Source organism: Bubalus bubalis, chromosome 3 (assembly GCF_019923935.1).
Source record: "Bubalus bubalis isolate 160015118507 breed Murrah chromosome 3, NDDB_SH_1, whole genome shotgun sequence".
In the NCBI taxonomy this organism is placed as follows: Eukaryota; Metazoa; Chordata; class Mammalia; order Artiodactyla; family Bovidae; genus Bubalus; species Bubalus bubalis.
In genome coordinates, this window is record NC_059159.1 from 99,117,743 (window position 1) to 99,135,645 (window position 17,903).

Here is a 17,903-nt window from a genome sequence, read left to right on the forward strand (position 1 = left end):
ATGATGACCCACATAAGCCAATATTGAGAGATCTCAATCATCATCAACCCTTGGCTATACAAATGATATACTCTCACCCCCAAAGCCCCAAAGCCTTTGTTCCTTGGTCTAGAACACTTGAAAATAAATGACCAAATGCCCTGGAGAGATCTAACAAAGCACTGAACCCCCAAATTATCTCACCTGCTCTTCATCTTCCTCCCTCACATCCTCCCACCTCAATTTTCCCCTGTACACTTCTTCCTCTTTCCCCTAAAGTCCCAGGAAGCAAGGGGAAAGCATTCCTGGATTTTCAAAACAAGAACGTAGGTTAAATTTTGCTATACAAACAGTGTTTTAAACATGGGTTAGTTGTTGCTGAAATATATAGCTCCATACTTGGGGAACTTTTAAGGTTATGTGGGCTGACCTGCAACTCGCTGAATTCTCAGTTCCCAGCAGCCAACTTCAAAGCAGTCATACTAACTACTTGGCTTTATTTAGAAACTGCTGTAGTCTCTCTCATAAAGGGAAGAGGTCCGGGCAGCTTAAACAAATCACTTCTCCAAGGGCTAAAGCTTAAAATTTCATTATTTTGATGAAGGCTTGGGTTCCTAAAATAAAATTCATCCCCTTGGCTTATTAAAAAAAAAAGGCATGTGTGTGTGTGTGTAAACACTTCTGTGCACTACAAGTAATCAGGAATGCCTGTTAACTGAAGTGGGAAAGAGAGAAGAATAGAAAGAAAAGATTGCATGATACTGCACGGAATTGCCTGGGGACACCACCATCAGAGGAAGCGACCTGACAGGATGCCTTGCAGTCACATGTCTGGGTTTAGAGCCCAACTTTAGTGCACACTAGCTATGTGACATTACACAAGCTGCTGGATACCTCAAAGTCTCCTTTCTGGATTACATGGAAACGTAATGTGGATATTACCTTAGATAAAGAATGTGACAAGGTGTCTCAGTGAGTCTACACTATTATCTTTTGGTTGAAATAGAGAAGTTGGAAGCCTTACCATTATAGCTTTGGTTTCCCCTAAAGCTGGCTTCCAAATAAATCAAGTTTTGTTCCCAAATGAAATGAGTCTGTTTCTCTGTGGTTGTTGGTGAATCCTAACCAAACACAAGAGTCACTCCGCATAGTCAGTTTTGCCCCCTGTTCCCAGCCCGGGGTTGCACAGCCATGCATCCTAGTCAACAGGAGAGTGTAGCTCAGAACATGGGGTCCCTTTGCATTTGCCTTTGACAGAATCTCCAGAATGGAGACCCTGACACAGGAAGTGTGTTAATTTGCCTGTAAAAAATCTACCATAGAACATTCTGGCTGCTACTTTCACTTATCTTGAAGCAATACATTGTGAAAATAGTATTATTATGAACATGAGTTACGTGTAGTAATAATTACCACTAAATATAGTTTTGATACCACATTTCCTTTTGGTTCAGATTTTCATTCTCCTTCCCTCTCTTATTTATTTATGATAATAGGGGATCCTCTTCTCAGAACCAACCTCCTTTGTTTTCTAGCCCTCTACTGTGCCAAGGCTCATTCCCAGCTCCTCTCTGTGGTTGACACAGCAGCAGGGCTTGTAACCGTTGCTGAATTAGAACAGTTCACTCAAGAAAAAATTTACTCTTGCATATGTTAGACATTTCCCTGATCTTTTGTTAGAGAATTGACCATTATTCGCACTTGGAAGGCTGACGAAGCCTTCCAAGTGTGAGGTAGGGCTTAGGGCTTACGGTAGCCATTTGAAAACTTCAGTTCTTTGATTTTTCAAATGCCATCAGTCTCCCTTAAATGTGGCCTTGCAAGAATCCCAAACTTAAATCAGGAGACTGTTTGCACAGTGTACACTCATATATCAAGCCTGAGGAGAAATAGTGTAAGTTGAATATTTTCTATGAGTTTCATTAGGATATATTAAATACATATATATATGTATATGTATATGTATAAAGCTAAAAACTAGAGATTTTGAAGTTGAAGTTTGATTGCTGCCTAAAAACGCACAAATAAATTTAAAGACTTGTATACTGTGTGACATGAGATATGGTTAGTGGGTTTTATTCCACAGTTTCCATCTTTTTTTGCCAAATCGTCTCAAGTTCTGCGTAGTTCACTGATTCTGCAGCAGCTTATTCTTGTGCCCCAGAATGTGGTCTTTAATTGTTTCCATGTTTCATAACATGCCAATAAGCACATGAATTGGTCTGGGTAACCACATGGAGGGAAGAAAGAGTTTGGAAAAAATGAAGCACTGGTAGGAGAGTAAAATGTATACAGCTGGGATTTCCACTACAAGGGTGTTATTTGTGGGCAGCTGGGATGCATGGCTGGCACGCCTAGGTTGAAGAATGGGGGTCTCCAAGGGAGGATTCTCAAAGACCATTCCTGGCCCAGAAGCTCTCCCCCTTTATCTCTCTGCTTTTGGCTATTTCTCTTCTACTTTGTTTCCCATCTTGAGGTACAGAAGGGACCGTGTAGGCCTATCGTTGACAAATTCTTGAGCAACCTTGATTAGTGTTAGAAGGTGAAATGGATTCAGTGAGGTTAAGGGGTATTTGTCTTTCACTTGTCCTCCCAGCCTGCCTTCAGTCAGTTCCCATAGTTGACACTCATTGTTGCTTCATGTCTTGCAAGCTTTATAGTGGGAGTTGATTCACTTAAAGAGTCAGTATTGTAGTGGGACTTAGTGCTATAAATGTCAAGGATGAGAGAAAAATTTTGACACACCCTAACATGGGAACTGATTTGAATTGTCATCATCCAATGTGGGCCACATTTGTTAGTGGTAAAAGCATAGAATAAGATGTGAGGAAGTCCGTACTCAGTTTCCAAACTCTCTAAATCCCATTTTCTGTTCCCAAATAGATAACCAGGGAACCTGGTTAATGGCATCCATTGCTAGAGCAGATCAAACATATTGTGCAACATGACTTATTTTATGATAGGCCAGGAATGGGAAAATCCATAATCTTGTAAATTCGGTTGTTTGTATTAATGAATGGAGGTTAGATGATGTCAAGGCCGAAGGGGTCAGGCTGGCGTTAACTACACTATGCTAATAGTTTAGGGAGTTAAACCTGACGCTTGGCCACTGGAGCACTTCAGACCTAAAGACCACTCACTCTTCCTGTGTCCTCTCCATTCCTTGAATGCCATCACAGTAAATTTACCCCAAGAGAGAGTGACAGTGAGATGGAGACATATTCCATTTGCTTCTGTAGCTAAGAGGGAAATTCTGGACAAAAAGCAGCAAGAAAGGAGATCCTGATCAAACACTTTCTTGTTTTTCTGTAGAACAAAGCTTGAGATACTTTTCAGATTGTGAGGTCCTTTTGGGTTAAAAGTTGGCAGAATCCCTTTGAAGATTATAAATGGCAGTGTTATTGTTTGCATTGTCGTTATCGGTTTTGGAAGGCCCAGCCTTGGCTGGTGGCAGACTAATTCCTGGCCCCTCTGGTTTGTCAAGGTTTGGTAAGTTTAATGGAGAGCTAATGCCTTCCAAATGCCAGGTCGGTGTCCTCTTCCAAACAGAACTCGAAGCACGAGAGGCCTTGAACATTTAATTTCTCAAACTGTAACCTGAAGCACTGCCTATCTAGGGCTACAGAAACTGCTTTTTCCTTAAGCAGCTGTTGTGATTGCAGCACAATCGTTGCCTTTAGAGTCTGCATGATGTATGGGATTGTTTTTAAAAAGCTTGGATACTTAATGTATATAGGACACTGGCAACAAAAAGAAAGATACTCATGTTGGCAGCCTAAAGGATGTTTGGGTCCTTATGTAGCAAGTTCCACACTCTTGGTTTTATTTTGTCAACCATGTCAGATAACAGAAAGGATCCCACCAATTTCTTACTGTTAGCTTCCTGGAATTTCTCCCTTCTTTGTCCATCCCACCTCCTCTATTTAGGATGGAAGACTACAGATGCTGGCTCAGAACATCCCTACTGAAGTGAATTATAGGCAGCACACCCTAAGGAATGAGAAAGAGTTGCAGCTTTGCTCCCAATGACAATGTGCAAAGCCCCTGTGATTCTTCGCAGTCATGCTTACAGTGCTCCGGGCTGGTCTAGGCTATTTCTAAGATTTTGAGAAGTGTGAGTTACTCTCTGTGCCCAGGCAAGGCAGACATTCAGCTGGTATGCACCACTGTAGTTTTACTGGGAGTTACTATATTGAAACGTATCCATATTGGCTGGTATACAAACATTGTCTTTTTATTGAAACTTTAAGTCACGTAAGGTTATCACTCAGTGTCAGTGACACTGGAGCACTGTTGGAACACAGGCAGCCACTGGGCAGGTGAAGGCAGGTGCAGAGGTGACAGTAAATGTGTGTGGAGTACCCAGTCGTTGCCAGGAGTGACTGGGGCTGAGGGCAAAGAGACTCAAGTCATGAGGGAGGGCCTGGTATGCAAGTGCCACCTGGCCATGACAAGGACATTTCATACATTTTTCCTCAGGTTACAACAACGTGCTAGAAAGTGGAGATATAATGGGAGAAGTCATTAGAAAAGTTGAGTGCAGCTCCGTCTGTTAATCCTTATCAGATGCATTTGTCTTATCCTGCTCAGGTCGCTATAACAGAATGCTATAGACTGGATGGTTTATATACAACAGAAACTTAACTTCTTACAGTTTAAGACCAAGGTGCTGCTTCCTGCTTCATAGAAAACTGTCTGTATGATGCAGGGATGAGAGAGCTCTCAGGAGTTTCTCTTCTAAAGCACTAATTCCATTCTACCAGGCCTCCACCCTCATGACCTAAGGGCCTCCTCAAGCCCCCACTTCCTAATACGATCACATAGGGAATCAGATTTCAACATAGTGCCAGGAGAAATATCCACAACCTCAGATATGCAGATGATACCACCCTAAATTGGAAAACTCAGCAGTGGCCACAGGACTGAAAAGCTCAGTTTTCATTCCAGGGCCAAAGAAAGGCAATGCCAAAGAATGCTCAAACTACCGCACAATTGCACTCATCTCAAACGCTAGTCAAGTAATGCTCAAAATTCCCCAAGCTAGGTTTCAACAGTACATGAACCAAGAACATCCAGATATTCAAGCTGGATTTAGAAAAGGAAGAGGAACCAGAGATCAAATTCCCAAATCTTTTGGATCATCGAAAAAGCAAGACAATTCCAGAACAACATCTACTTCTGTTTCATTTACTACGCTAAAACCTTTGACTATGGATCACAACAAACTGTGGAATATTCTTAAAGAGATGGGAATACCAGACCACTTTACCTTTTGCAAAACCTGTATGCAAGACAAGAAGCAACAGAAACAGACATGGAACAACATACTGGTTCCGAATTGGGAAAGAAGTACGTCAAGGCTGTATATAATCACCTTGTGTATTTAACTTATATGCAGAGTACATCAGGTGAAATGCCAGGCTGGATGAAGCACAAGCTGGAATCAAGATTGCAGAGAGAAATATCAGTAACCACAAATATGCAGATGATGCCACCTTATGGCAGAAAGTGAAGAAGAACTAAAGAGTCTCTTGATTAAGGTGAAAGAGGATAGTGAAAAAGTTGGCTTAAAACTCAACATTCAAAAAACGAAATTGTGGCATCCAGTCCCATCACTTTATGGTGAATAGGTGGGGAACCAATGCAAACAGTGACAGGCTTTAATATTCTTGGGCTCCAAAATCACTGCAGATGGTGACTGTAACCATGAAATTAAGAGATAATTGCTCTTGTGAAGCGAAACTATGACAAACCTAGACAGCATATTAAAAAGCAGAGACATTACTTTGCCAACAAAAGTCCATCCAGTCAAAGCTATGGTTTTTCCAGTAGTCATGTATGGATGTGAGTCTTGGACCATAAAGAAGGCTGAGCACAGAAAAATTGATGCTTTTGAATTATGGTGTTGGAGAAGATGCTTGAGAGTACCTTGAATAGAAAGGAGATCAAACCAGTCAATCCTAAAAGAAATCAATGCTGATTATTCATGGAAGGACTGATGGTGAAGCTCGAATACTTTGGCCACCTGATGCAGAGAACTGACTCATTTGAAAAGACCCTGATGCTGGGAAAGATTTAGGGCAGGAGGAGAAGGGGGCAACAGAGGATGAGATAGTTGGATAGCATCACCAACTCAATGGACATGAGTTTGAGCAAGCTCCGGGAGTTGGTGATGGACAGGGAAGCCTGGCATGCTGCAGTCCATAGGGTTGCAAAGAGGCGGACATGATTGAGTGACTGAACAACAGCAACCACCCTAATGACAGAAAGTGAATATAACTAAAGAGCCTCTTGATGAAGGTGAAAGAGGAGAGTGAAAAGCTGGCTTAAAACTCAACATTCTGCCCTATATCAACATGGATCAGCCATAGTTATACATATGTCCCCTTCCTCTTGAGTCTCCTCCCACCCCAATCCCACCCCTCTAGGTTGTCACAGAGCCCTGGTTTGAGTTCCCTAAGTCCTAAACCAGCACTATATTGTAATTATCCGTCAATGAAAATAAATACATGTTTAAAGTAGAAAAAAAAACTGCAGGAAAAATGTAAACTAAAACAAAACTCAACAGTCAAAAAACTAAAATCATGGTATCCAATCCCATCACTTCATACCAAATAGAAAGGAGGAAAATGCAAATATTGGCAGATTTTATTTTCTTGGGCTCCAAAATCACTATGGATAGTACTGCAGCCATGAAATTTTAAAAAAGCCTGCTCCTTGGAAGAAAAGCTATGACAAACCTAGACAGCATATTAAAAAGCAGAGATATCACTTTGCCAACAAAAGTCCATATAGTCAAAGCTATGGTTTTTCCAGAAGTCATGTATGGATGTGAAAGTTGGACCATCAAGAAGGCTGAACACCAAAGAATTGATGCTCTTGAATTGTGGTGCTGGAGAAGACTCTTGAGAGGTCCTTGGACTGCAAGGAGATCAAACCAGTCAATCCTAAAGGAAAGCAGTCCTGAATATTCATTGGAAGTACTGATGCTGAAGCTGAAGCTCCAATACTTTGGCCACCTGATACAAAGAGCCAACTCATTGGAAAAGATCCTGATGCTGGGAAAGATTTAGAGCAGGAGGAGAAGGGGGCGACAGAGGATGAGATAGTTGGATAGCATCAAGCTCAATGGACATGAGTTTCAGCAGACTCAGAGATAGTGAAGGTCAGGGAAGCCTGAAATGCTGCAATCTATGGGATCACAAAGAGTCAAACACAACTCAGTGACTGAATAACAACAACGTGAATGGGGGGAGAGGCACAGATATTCATTCTATAGCACACATCAAAAAAAAGAAGAAAATGAATATTAAGTTTTTAAATTAATAAATGGTTTAATAAGTGTTTGAATGGTTCAGTGAACTGATAAGCAGCAAAATTTGGTTTATTTAGAGAATAATTTTTTTTGACATTATGGTTTTATTTATGAAAAGCTATGACTGTACTGATAGGTGCTTTAATATCACTCTCGTTTCAAGGACTCCATTGCCTTTGATCCTTCACTAAATAGTGGTCAGCAAAGAGAAAATGAAAGAAATTCATAAACCAGATAGTTTTGCCATTTGAAAATAGATATGACTAAATATTAGTTGAATGGAGAGAATGACACTATTATTCAAAGAGAAGAGAATCTTTGAGAATTATCTCTCCTGATTTTGGAAAATCAAGTATTAAATCTGGTCTTTTAAAAAATCCCAAAAAGAGATATAATAGCCTACAGAATCAGTTTGGCATGTAATTTTTCTGTCCACTAAAATATATCCTAATATTTACCTGAAACTTCCTTTCATTGTATTCTTCTTATTAAATGTATATTTAGTCATGGTAACATTTCCTTTTTCCCAAGAACAGCCTTAATTTACATTACCTAATGTTAACATACTGTCCCCTCTTTACAGTAGAATCCTTTGCCCAAACGTACTAAATACTGATTTCCAAATATTTATTGTCTCTTCTAAGTCTTTCTTTGACTAAATAACTCTAGGCAGGCTTTCTCAAATACTATGTGGCAAATGCGTTTGGGTTCAATATTGCTGGGACTCTTTGGAGTATTGGTTTGTTACATTTGGAATTCTGATGCCTTCCACCATGCTGCCAGGCTCAATAAAGCTTTGTTAAATTGAAATGAGGTTTTGTTTTCATAAAGTTTTAGGCTGTTTAAAAATAAGCCAACCTAGACCACAGTATAGTTGATTATAAAGTTGGCTTACACGTGTTGAGTGCCCTTAATGTGCCAAACCATGTCCAAGATAAGCCATGTGGAAGTAAAAACGAAACAAGGAGAGCATTTCCCTAAAGCACAGTCAGTAGACCTGCTGGATCAAATCCTACGAGATATTTCCAATAATGAGTTGCTCTTTTGAATACATTTAAATATGTTCTATCATGCCATCAACTTACTTTTAATAATTTGCCATGAAAGGGAGAAAATGAATGAATTCCACAGCATACATGTAGCGATGGTCAACCTGGTCTTTCCATAATTTTGGAAAAAATGAAAGCTTACCACATAAAGGGATTTTCTTTGTGATAATAAAAAGAAATATCTCCCCTAAATTCAGCCAGGAATCTGAACTGTCTCATTCAATTTGGGCCTCAAGTAGAGTTACAGGGTGATGTTTCTAAACCATAGCCTGGTTCTACTTTACTTCTTTTCTACTCTGATTCTAGTACATTCTCTCTTCACAGCCACTTGGGGCCCAGGTCCATTAAAGGACTGTTTGGAATGTCACAACTACCTATTTGATGATCCAGGAGATATAAACACCCCTACATATTTAGTCAATACGGCTGATGGACTGGGGGCAGGACTGTTTTTTACTTTGGTGTTTTCATTGCCACTGGCACCTCACCTCCCATCTAGAAAATCCTAAATACATATCTGTTAGGATTAATAATATAATCAATTTTTCACATTCAGAATGATTTCAGTGGTTTATAACAACAAACACAAAAAGCTGAGAACATGGTTAACTAATAATAAATATTCCCACTGGATACCTATTTGTGTTGGCCATTGGGTTCAGAGTTTCAGGTATAAGATTTCCAACCCTTATAATAAACCTGTCATGCAGGAGATAATCATTCCCATTTTATAGAAGAGGCCACAAGGCTTTGGTCCTGGAAACAGAGAAGCAGCTTACCGGTCAAACAGTGAAACTGCCTGACCTTCCTTGAATCAGTCCTGAAGGCCACTTGTAGTCACTTCAGAAGCAAATAAGAAAAGACAGACAGCAGCATTTGTACTGTAACTCCCACCTTCTATATAAGGGGAGCCTTCTGTACAGCACATGTTAACTCTCACACTCAGCTCTATGCATGAAATCTAAGAAGTAGTAACTCTCTAGATTATTCTCTGAGATTCTTCTCTCAGGAAAAAAAAAAAAAAAACTGGTGGTGGGGGAGGGTTATTGCCAAAGAAAACATTTCAAGAGAGGGAAACAGAGCTAGCTCATTTGTATTAGCTAGTTAGGAAATATATATATATAATTTATATTATTATTCTGTATCCTTTTCGTTTTTTTCCTCACTAGACTTCTGACTCCCTCTCTAACCTTACAATCAGAAATTATTTGTTTAGTGTATGGCTAATAATGCAAGGCTTAAAGGAATATTTATCAGTAAGTCGAAGCCCTTAAATTTAGCCCTCAGGATGAAACCTGTACAGTCTACTCAGAGAATGAGGTGGAGAAAAGAAGTCTTGCAGCCCTTGCGCTGAAGGGAAGCCTGTGTTGCTGTTCAGAGGGCTCAGGCAACCCTTCTAATCCCACTGCTGAGAGTGTACGTGCGAATGGGCACATACATTAGAACATTTATTTTTTCATAAACTCCGCTTGCAAAATATCTCTTGAGAAAAAACACAGATGTTTAAATATATTGACTTTTTAAAAAGTTGCTCCTAGTTTTTGCAGTTTCACTTAAAACATTTTAGAGGGTTTTTTTTTTAGTAAAGAATAAGGCTAGAATACATTCTTTAAAATGAGTACAAGAACTATTTCTTTATTCTTTTAGCTAAAAAATGATCACAATATTTACTCCTTACAGTAATGTTTTGTGGAATTTTCTTTTTCCTAAAGAGGTCAGAGAAAAACGAAGCCAAAAATAGTTGCAGTTCTCAAACTTTAAAATAATCATTATAAAGTTTAAGTTTTCCTACATTTTAGGGATGGAGTGGATTTGTAGACGGAAAGTCACTCAATAATGGAGTCATTTTTCCAGAGGTCACATAAAGGCTGGCTTATGGTTCTTTTCTTGTTTTCCTTTGTCTTACCTCACTAAAAGGTCTAAGGATAACCATTCTCCAGCTTTGAAACATAATTATGTTGAATTGGGTTTGGTGAATTGTACTGAACTTCTAGTTCATTTTGTTACATTAACTTGCTGTTTTTGTACCCATCACAGTGGTATTTGTCCTCCTGGGATATGACCTGTTGGTTTTGATTTGAAAGGGCTCGTATTCAGCTGAAACTCTTAAATCATGAGTTTTTAGTTTCTCTGTTCATTCCTAAACTCAGTACATTGTTGGCATCCCTTCAAATGTTCCAATAAGAGGCCTCCAGTTTCTTTTGTCTCTTGCAGCAAGACATCAACTTGACATCTATTTCATGGTTTAGAACAGATCCTCTGACTTCATTTTTGTGATTTTTTTTTTCTATCTGAATTAGGGTTACTTAAGTAATGTTGGCTCTATGAGGGTAGTAGCCTTTGCTAAGTTTGTCCAAGCACAACTTGGGTTTTAATGGATGTCTGTGGCAACCCACTCTGGTACTCTTGCCTGAAAAATACCATGGATGGAAGAGCGTGGTGGGCTACAGTCCATGGGGTCACAAAGAGTCAGACACGACTGAGCGACTTTGCTTTCAGAGAAGACACAGATGTACCCAACCCTGGTCTTACTACATCAATATTCTCCTTAAAGAATTATCTTTCCCTTGTGTTATTTTTAAGTTAGAGCATATGATAGAAATATGAAACAAGAATATTTTGTGCATCTATAAATGCAAGCCTTTAAAAAAAACTTACTAAGATATAATTCTCCATTTTTATGGTGAACCACTTTTGTTCGTTTTTCTTGAAATAGATAATGTTTGTGTGGGTCTCACAGTTGAGATAAAGGCATAGGAGCAGACCTTGAGAACGCAGTCTCTGCCTTCCTGTGTAACTGTACCTTTTCTTTCATCTTGTCTAGGAAACTGTGTAGAGGATTAACCCTCTCCCTTTTCACAAGTTCTGGTATCTACACAGAAAGAGGCTGACTCTGAGCAGCAAATGCTTTAGTTGTGAAACAGAAAATTACAATGTTATTTACAGAATGGTAATAATATTTATATTCAACATAAAAGCAAATAATTACCTAGTAATTCTACTTACTGAGCCAAAAATCCAAGTACCTATGATAATGCCTCATTGCTTTTGTTTAAATCCAAAGATCATAATTTTCAAGTATTTTTCAAGTAGAAAATGTACTAATATGAAATAGTACTAGATTTGTTTACCTAGACATGCATTTTAATTGGCTTCAACTAAGAACTACTCCCATTTTTTTTCTTTTATTCTGAAATGGAAAGGGTAAATATATTCTAATGTATCGTCTTACTAGAAAATAGTGTTATCTTTGCTCTTTTTCATTACACTTTTTAATGCCCAAAGGCACATTCAGTAAATTCGAGGCATACAGCAGATTTGGAATTATTCTTGGTTGCATATTAAATTAATTGCATTGAATACTTTTTACGTGCTTTTCTTGTCCAACTTCACATAATCACTGTAGATTATTCATCTAAAATGAATGGGTTTTAAATTATTTAAACTTTGCCACTGCTAGTGGGTGACCCTCCGAGACTTTTTAAAGAACAGACAGCTCTTTTCCCCCAGACTTTACATATTTCATTTGTTTTTGATACACATACCATTTATCTTGTATTAAAGAAAAATGCTGTGTTGTTTGTTATACTTTGACAGATTTACAAATTATTTCTACTTTTCTTTTAAACAAGCATATTTCGAGATAGCTCAAGATGAAATCGTTTGTGCCTTTTAAACCTTGATGGATGAACACTAACTATCTCACCATGTCATTTAAGTGCCTAAGTGTAATCTTTCTGAAGCGATTCTTAACGTCTATCGTAGAACAATTTTGTGTTTTCTTTTCAAGTCCTCTGAAGTTTCAAATACCTCTCTCCTTATTCTACTTGGCGACAATCTGCAATTTATTTTTCTCCAGCAAAATTGAATCTGTTACTGCTTAGTATTCCTACCAGTTTGAAAAATGTGGTTTACATTGGCATCAGAGAAGTAATTTACATATATTGGGATAACAAGAATGCACGCCAGAAAAAGATCAACATAAAATGAAATGCAGAAAAGCTGTTTTCCTTCAACAGCAACTCAAAATAAAGCTAATAGAGAAATTGATGAGGCTCTGCCCTGAATGTGTCACTTGTTTCTTCTAGGTGAAGTGTGACCAGTATTGGCCCAGCAGAGGTACAGAAACCCATGGGCTGGTCCAAGTGACGCTGCTAGATACAGTGGAGCTGGCCACATATTGTGTTCGAACATTTGCACTTTACAAGGTTTGCTTTTTTCCCCCTCTCTTTCCCCTTTCCATTATTTAAAGAAAACTTCTTTTGAGAAATCAAATATTTCAAGGCTTTACTTAAATCTTGATTCTACTGGCAACAATGAAGAATGAAATGATTCTTCCATTATCGCTCGGCAGTTTTTCTCCTTGTCTAGTGATTTGTCAATAAACATGGAACTCTTGCTCTGAATGAAAGTTTCGGCAAACGAAGACTGGATGAAGAAGAAATAGTTCTTTCTGTAAAATATGACAGGAGCACTCCTGATAGTTAAACCTGAGAAATGGAATGCTTCTCACCTAGGAATTTTGTCTTCCTGAGCAAATATTTGTCATTTACAAATAGCTTGTAGTTACAACTCCAAAGAGTATTTCTTCCCAAGGAATACAGGATAGGGGAAGGAATTAAGAGAACACATCTACATGTTACCTTTTCCATGTTATTACACATCATACAACTTGAGGCTAAGAACACAGAATTTCAATCACTGTTCTTACTTCACAGAATGGTTCAAGTGAGAAGAGAGAAGTTAGACAATTCCAGTTCACTGCCTGGCCTGATCATGGTGTTCCAGAACACCCAACACCTTTTCTGGCTTTCTTACGGAGAGTCAAAACCTGTAACCCTCCTGATGCAGGTCCGATGGTTGTACACTGCAGGTAAGAACCTCTGAGAGCATTTTCCTCACAGTCAGAGCGTTTGTGGGGAAACACAAAACCGAATGATTTCTCGCTGGATATTATCTTTCTAACCTTTTGATACTCTGGGAGAGTAACTGGCTTTGTAAATGATACAGGGAGTATTTTTTGCTCAAATGAGGTCTATACTAACATCAATAGGAAGGATTTGATAGAGTGCATAGCTGACTCCCCAGCCCTGGGAGATAAAAGCAACTAGGGTTCATGCTGTTTTCTCTTTGGAGAAAACATAAGTACATTCTTTTGAAATATATATATATATATATATATATATACACAAATTATTGTTTGATAGACTCTTGTGGGCTGGGCTGATACAAACTTTTTACTATTTATAGGGAAAAATGCTGAACAAAATAACATTATAAACATACAAGCTTACAGAGATCATTTCTTACTGCTTGAAGATGCCTTCTGCATATTAGTATTATCAAGTCACATACAAAAATATTCTATTTTGAGTTTTAAATTTTTATTTAATAAAATATGTACAAAGACCTATAGTTTGGAAGATTTTTTTTATGTACTCAAAAGTAATGAACCTGCATTTTTCTTAATGTATAATTTATTATTTTGTACTTAATTCTAACATTCTCTATATCGCCACTCAGATTCTACTATAAATGTGTTCATACATTTTTAATACTAAACTGATTTCTCCCAGTTTTCTGAATTCCCCTGAAGTGCCATTACTAACAGATTATTAAAGATATCTGGTCAGTTGTTTATTGCTATATAAATTACAGTTCATGTAACTTCATAGTAGTCTTTTGTAACCCAAATAATTCAAATACTTAGAAAATATATAAAAGAAGAAAAGAAGCATCTATCATAAACCACTTCTAACATGACTTAATAGTATAACTTTCATTCACATCCCATATTATACTATAGCATAATATAGTAGATTTTAGAAATAAGGTCTGTTTTTATAAAAAGCTGGCTACCATGGATAGGTCAGAATAAAAACAATAAAATTTACCTGACTAACCCATGCTAGAGGAGTGATGTTAAACAATGGCCTGGCAAATTCCAAACAAGATAATGTTTTATTTCTCTTTTCCAGCATTTTTACCCTAACAAAAACTGATAATAACATTATTCTTTATTCATTGAGTATTTTACAAATTCCAAAAGCACTGCACCATGCTTTACTTTTACTGTTTGATGTTCTTAGCAACAGTATATCAGATCAAGAGACGAGAACACAGAGTTTGGTTCAAGTAAGATAGTTGAGAAGTTGGAGGTACGATCAGCCTCACCTTATAATCAACTTCTTACTCCTCTTTAACAAGAATAGGGGTCTTTGAAAATCTATGTTGAAGTTGGTTTTTTTTTTTTTGCATGATTCTTAAATACTATAAATTATTGTTATTAATTTGAGCAAATTATTATTAATTGAGCAAATGCTTTTATATCATGAAATCAGATTTCTGGTTGGTTTTAGCAGGCTGTCTGTGTGTTCTGTTACACAAACATCTTTGCAGACCTCAAAGAGCCATTGAAACTGGTTGCATGGTGCCCCTGCTTGGCACAAAATCAACTTAATTATGAAAATCACACATGAAACATTTGCAGATGGAGTTTGGCCACAGGAGAGAAAACAGGAAGTTTGGCCTCACTCAAGAAATGTTGCCCTCATAAGTCTCCTGGCAAAGATGCAGTTCACACAGAGGCATACATACATACACACAGGTGTATACACTTACACACACAAAAAACACATACATTTATATATACAAAATAATAGAAACAAGAATTAGAGAAACCTCACATGTATGATAAGATATCTTGGCCTCTTGATTTAGAGAGGCAGTATCCACACAGCCAACTTCCAGAGCATCGTGAATCTTTGACTTGGTTACCTGTATGTTAAAACCCGCAAGCATAATTTTTTGGAAGGAGTGGCAGAGGATAGTCATTTCAAATAGCAAGTGCTCCTGTGGTATTCCAGCAATGCTGGTTTAAAAAGCTTCTCTAGGCAGGAAGGAAACTGCAGAAAGTGACGCTATCCGTGTCGCAAAGGAATCCTGATTAGTTACCATGAGCACTGTTGCAAATAATCACAGAAAATACTCTGGAGTTTAAATACTGAACTTCATGATTTCTCTTATGATGGACTTGAATTTTTTTTTACTAAATGATGAAGTAGTAACAAATTCAAAGTAAGTCTAAGCCTTCTGCCAAACAGATCCTTTGAGAAAGAAGTTTCTGAAAGAAGACTGGGGGCAGAAATGGGATGGGACTGGAAAAGGAGAAAATTAATTTCCCTGAAATAGTTTTGTCTAAGCAATAAAAGTAGCAGGACTAAAAAATCATTATGAATAAACTAAATTCTAATGATCAATAATAAAAAGGACTTATGAGAACAGACTAGTACAAGCAGAGACAAGACCTTAGAAGGTCAAGGAGAAGGACAGACTTGACAACATTCCTAAAAGAGCTAATGTCTGGTTCAACAAGTATGGGGGAAAAAAGTCACTTCATACAGAACATGTAGTCTCCACAGTGAGAGTGCACACTCTGATCTTGGAAGCTAAGCAGGGTTACTACTTGGATGGGAGAATGCACACTCTGAGAGAGAGCCTGCCTGAGCAAAAACTCTGGTTTGTTCACTTATTGGCTGTGTGCCTCTGGGCAGTTCCTTCCTATCTGTGAGCCTCTGCTTCTTCATCTGTAAAATGGGGTAACATTAGTCTTAGCAGTAAGAATTTAATGAAGATTAAATGAAATGATAGGAAATGATACACATAAAGCACTTAGGACAGAGCATTTTATAAAGTGTGCAAGAATGTTATTTATACATGAATTGTGGAGTGTTTTCAAAGATGGTATATTTCTAATTTTAGGGAGAAAAATTCAACAAGAACTTGGATATTATCTATATGATATGGGTCATTCACCCTATGAATAACCAGTTGTTTATAAATATCAACTATTTAATTGAATACAAATTTAAAAATTTAGATATTTTCCATCATAGAAATACCATCAGATATTTCACAGTGACAGAGAACACTTTAATGATATGGCTTTAGAATCTTTGATAGTAATAAATATGTTTTCAAGAAAGACCAAAGAAACCATTGAACTCTTAAAATGAAGCTGTTAAGAATACATAGAAATTAATCCTGCCGTTCTAAAGGCCTTCAAGATAAAGACTAAACTTCTTAGTATTACGTTTATCATCGAGGCCAATCTCACCCTTGGTGCCTCGTTGTTCACTCTCGCACCACCCACCACTAGGTATATATTTTAAGCATAATACTCTCATCTCTGACTCTCAGCAAATGACTTTATCCACTCTAGCATTTTACCTGTTTCCTTTTTCTACCTGATGATGTGTATCCTTACTTCATAATCTAACTTACATCTTACATAGTACTTCCTATGTTATGGCAAAGGCTGCAGACTGGCCTTGGATGACCCTGCTAATATACACGATTTTTTTTCTTAACTTTGAACTTGAATGTCTTTAAGCTGGCATGCACTGTCCAGTTTTCCAAATTCTCCTCACTCTCCTCACTCATTTTTTTTTTAACACACAATTCAGTTTATCTATTTATAAGAACTGTTTCATCTTATAGACATTTGAGTTGAAACCCAGACTTTTAAGCTCATTCCCCACTCCTCTTCTCATAGGAAAAATTGAAGCTTTTATTCTCTGAGCTCTCATAAAATAGGTTCACACTTAGCTTATTCAGCTCTGTGTGTGCAGATCACATATGTCATGCAGTCACAGAGGGCATGGACTATACGGATTATGCATGACCGTATCTCAGCTTTTACATTGTAGTAGGTGCTGATAGTTGCTTGATGAAGTTAATTGGATTCCATATGGCATTTTTAGGAATATTTACAGAAAGAGTATGATAATTTCAAGGCTGCACTGTTTTGGTTTTTTAACCGGAGACTATATTTTTGTCTCCTTATGTTGGAGTAACTTTTCAGAGCTTAATTGAGTTGCCTGTATCATTCTAATACAGATTTCTGAATCCCCTTTTCTACTGCTGTATCCTTTATGTTCTTTCCCACATACCCTTTCATTCTTCAGTTAAATACAGACATAGATCTCTGCTTATTTAGCCACAATAATAGTTAAGGATATTGAACCATTCATCCACATCAGATAATCTTTCCTCTAACTGGAGAGGCCTTTCTCTAAGTGCTTTATGTGTGTTGCTTTATTTTCCTCCTTATCGTCTGCAGAGGTAGGAATCCTGATTCTTCCATCATACGTATACAAAAAAAAAAAACAAAAAAAAAACCCACAAGGCAAGAAGAGTCAACTTAATTGTCTAAGCTCCTGCCACTCGTGGTGCCAGAGCCATTATGTGCTCCAGGGTTACCAGTCTTATAAATCAAGTAACTTTTCCAGTTTATCCATTACTTGCTTGTTCTCAGCTTCTCCTTTGGCCAGCCACGTGGAGGGCATTTCACTTTGAGACTCATCCTGATGACTTGGTCAGCAGGAGAAACTTCTTCCTTTCTGACTCCACATCACATTGAAATGCTAGCCTTTATTTCACTCTTCCTATGTGAAAGGTGATTGCTAGCAAATGAGTTTCTTCTACCACTTAATCTTTTTAACATAATCACAACAGTTACAAATCAGTGCGCCATTACTATTTTCCAAGTAGTACTAAGC

The 17,903-nt window shown here is 37.8% G+C and overlaps 1 protein-coding gene across 32 annotated transcripts in view; it reads left to right on the forward strand.

The window, feature by feature from the left end:
* PTPRD (protein tyrosine phosphatase receptor type D) overlaps positions 1-17,903 on the forward strand; it is a 536,986-nt gene that overhangs the window by 475,102 nt on the left and 43,981 nt on the right. For all 32 annotated transcript variants that reach the window (XM_044939860.2, XM_044939874.2, XM_044939864.2 and 29 more), the window contains 2 exons: positions 12,432-12,551; positions 13,062-13,216. In XM_044939860.2, coding sequence (XP_044795795.1) covers positions 12,432-12,551; positions 13,062-13,216 — 275 coding nt within the window. The remainder of the gene's footprint in view (positions 1-12,431; positions 12,552-13,061; positions 13,217-17,903) is intronic.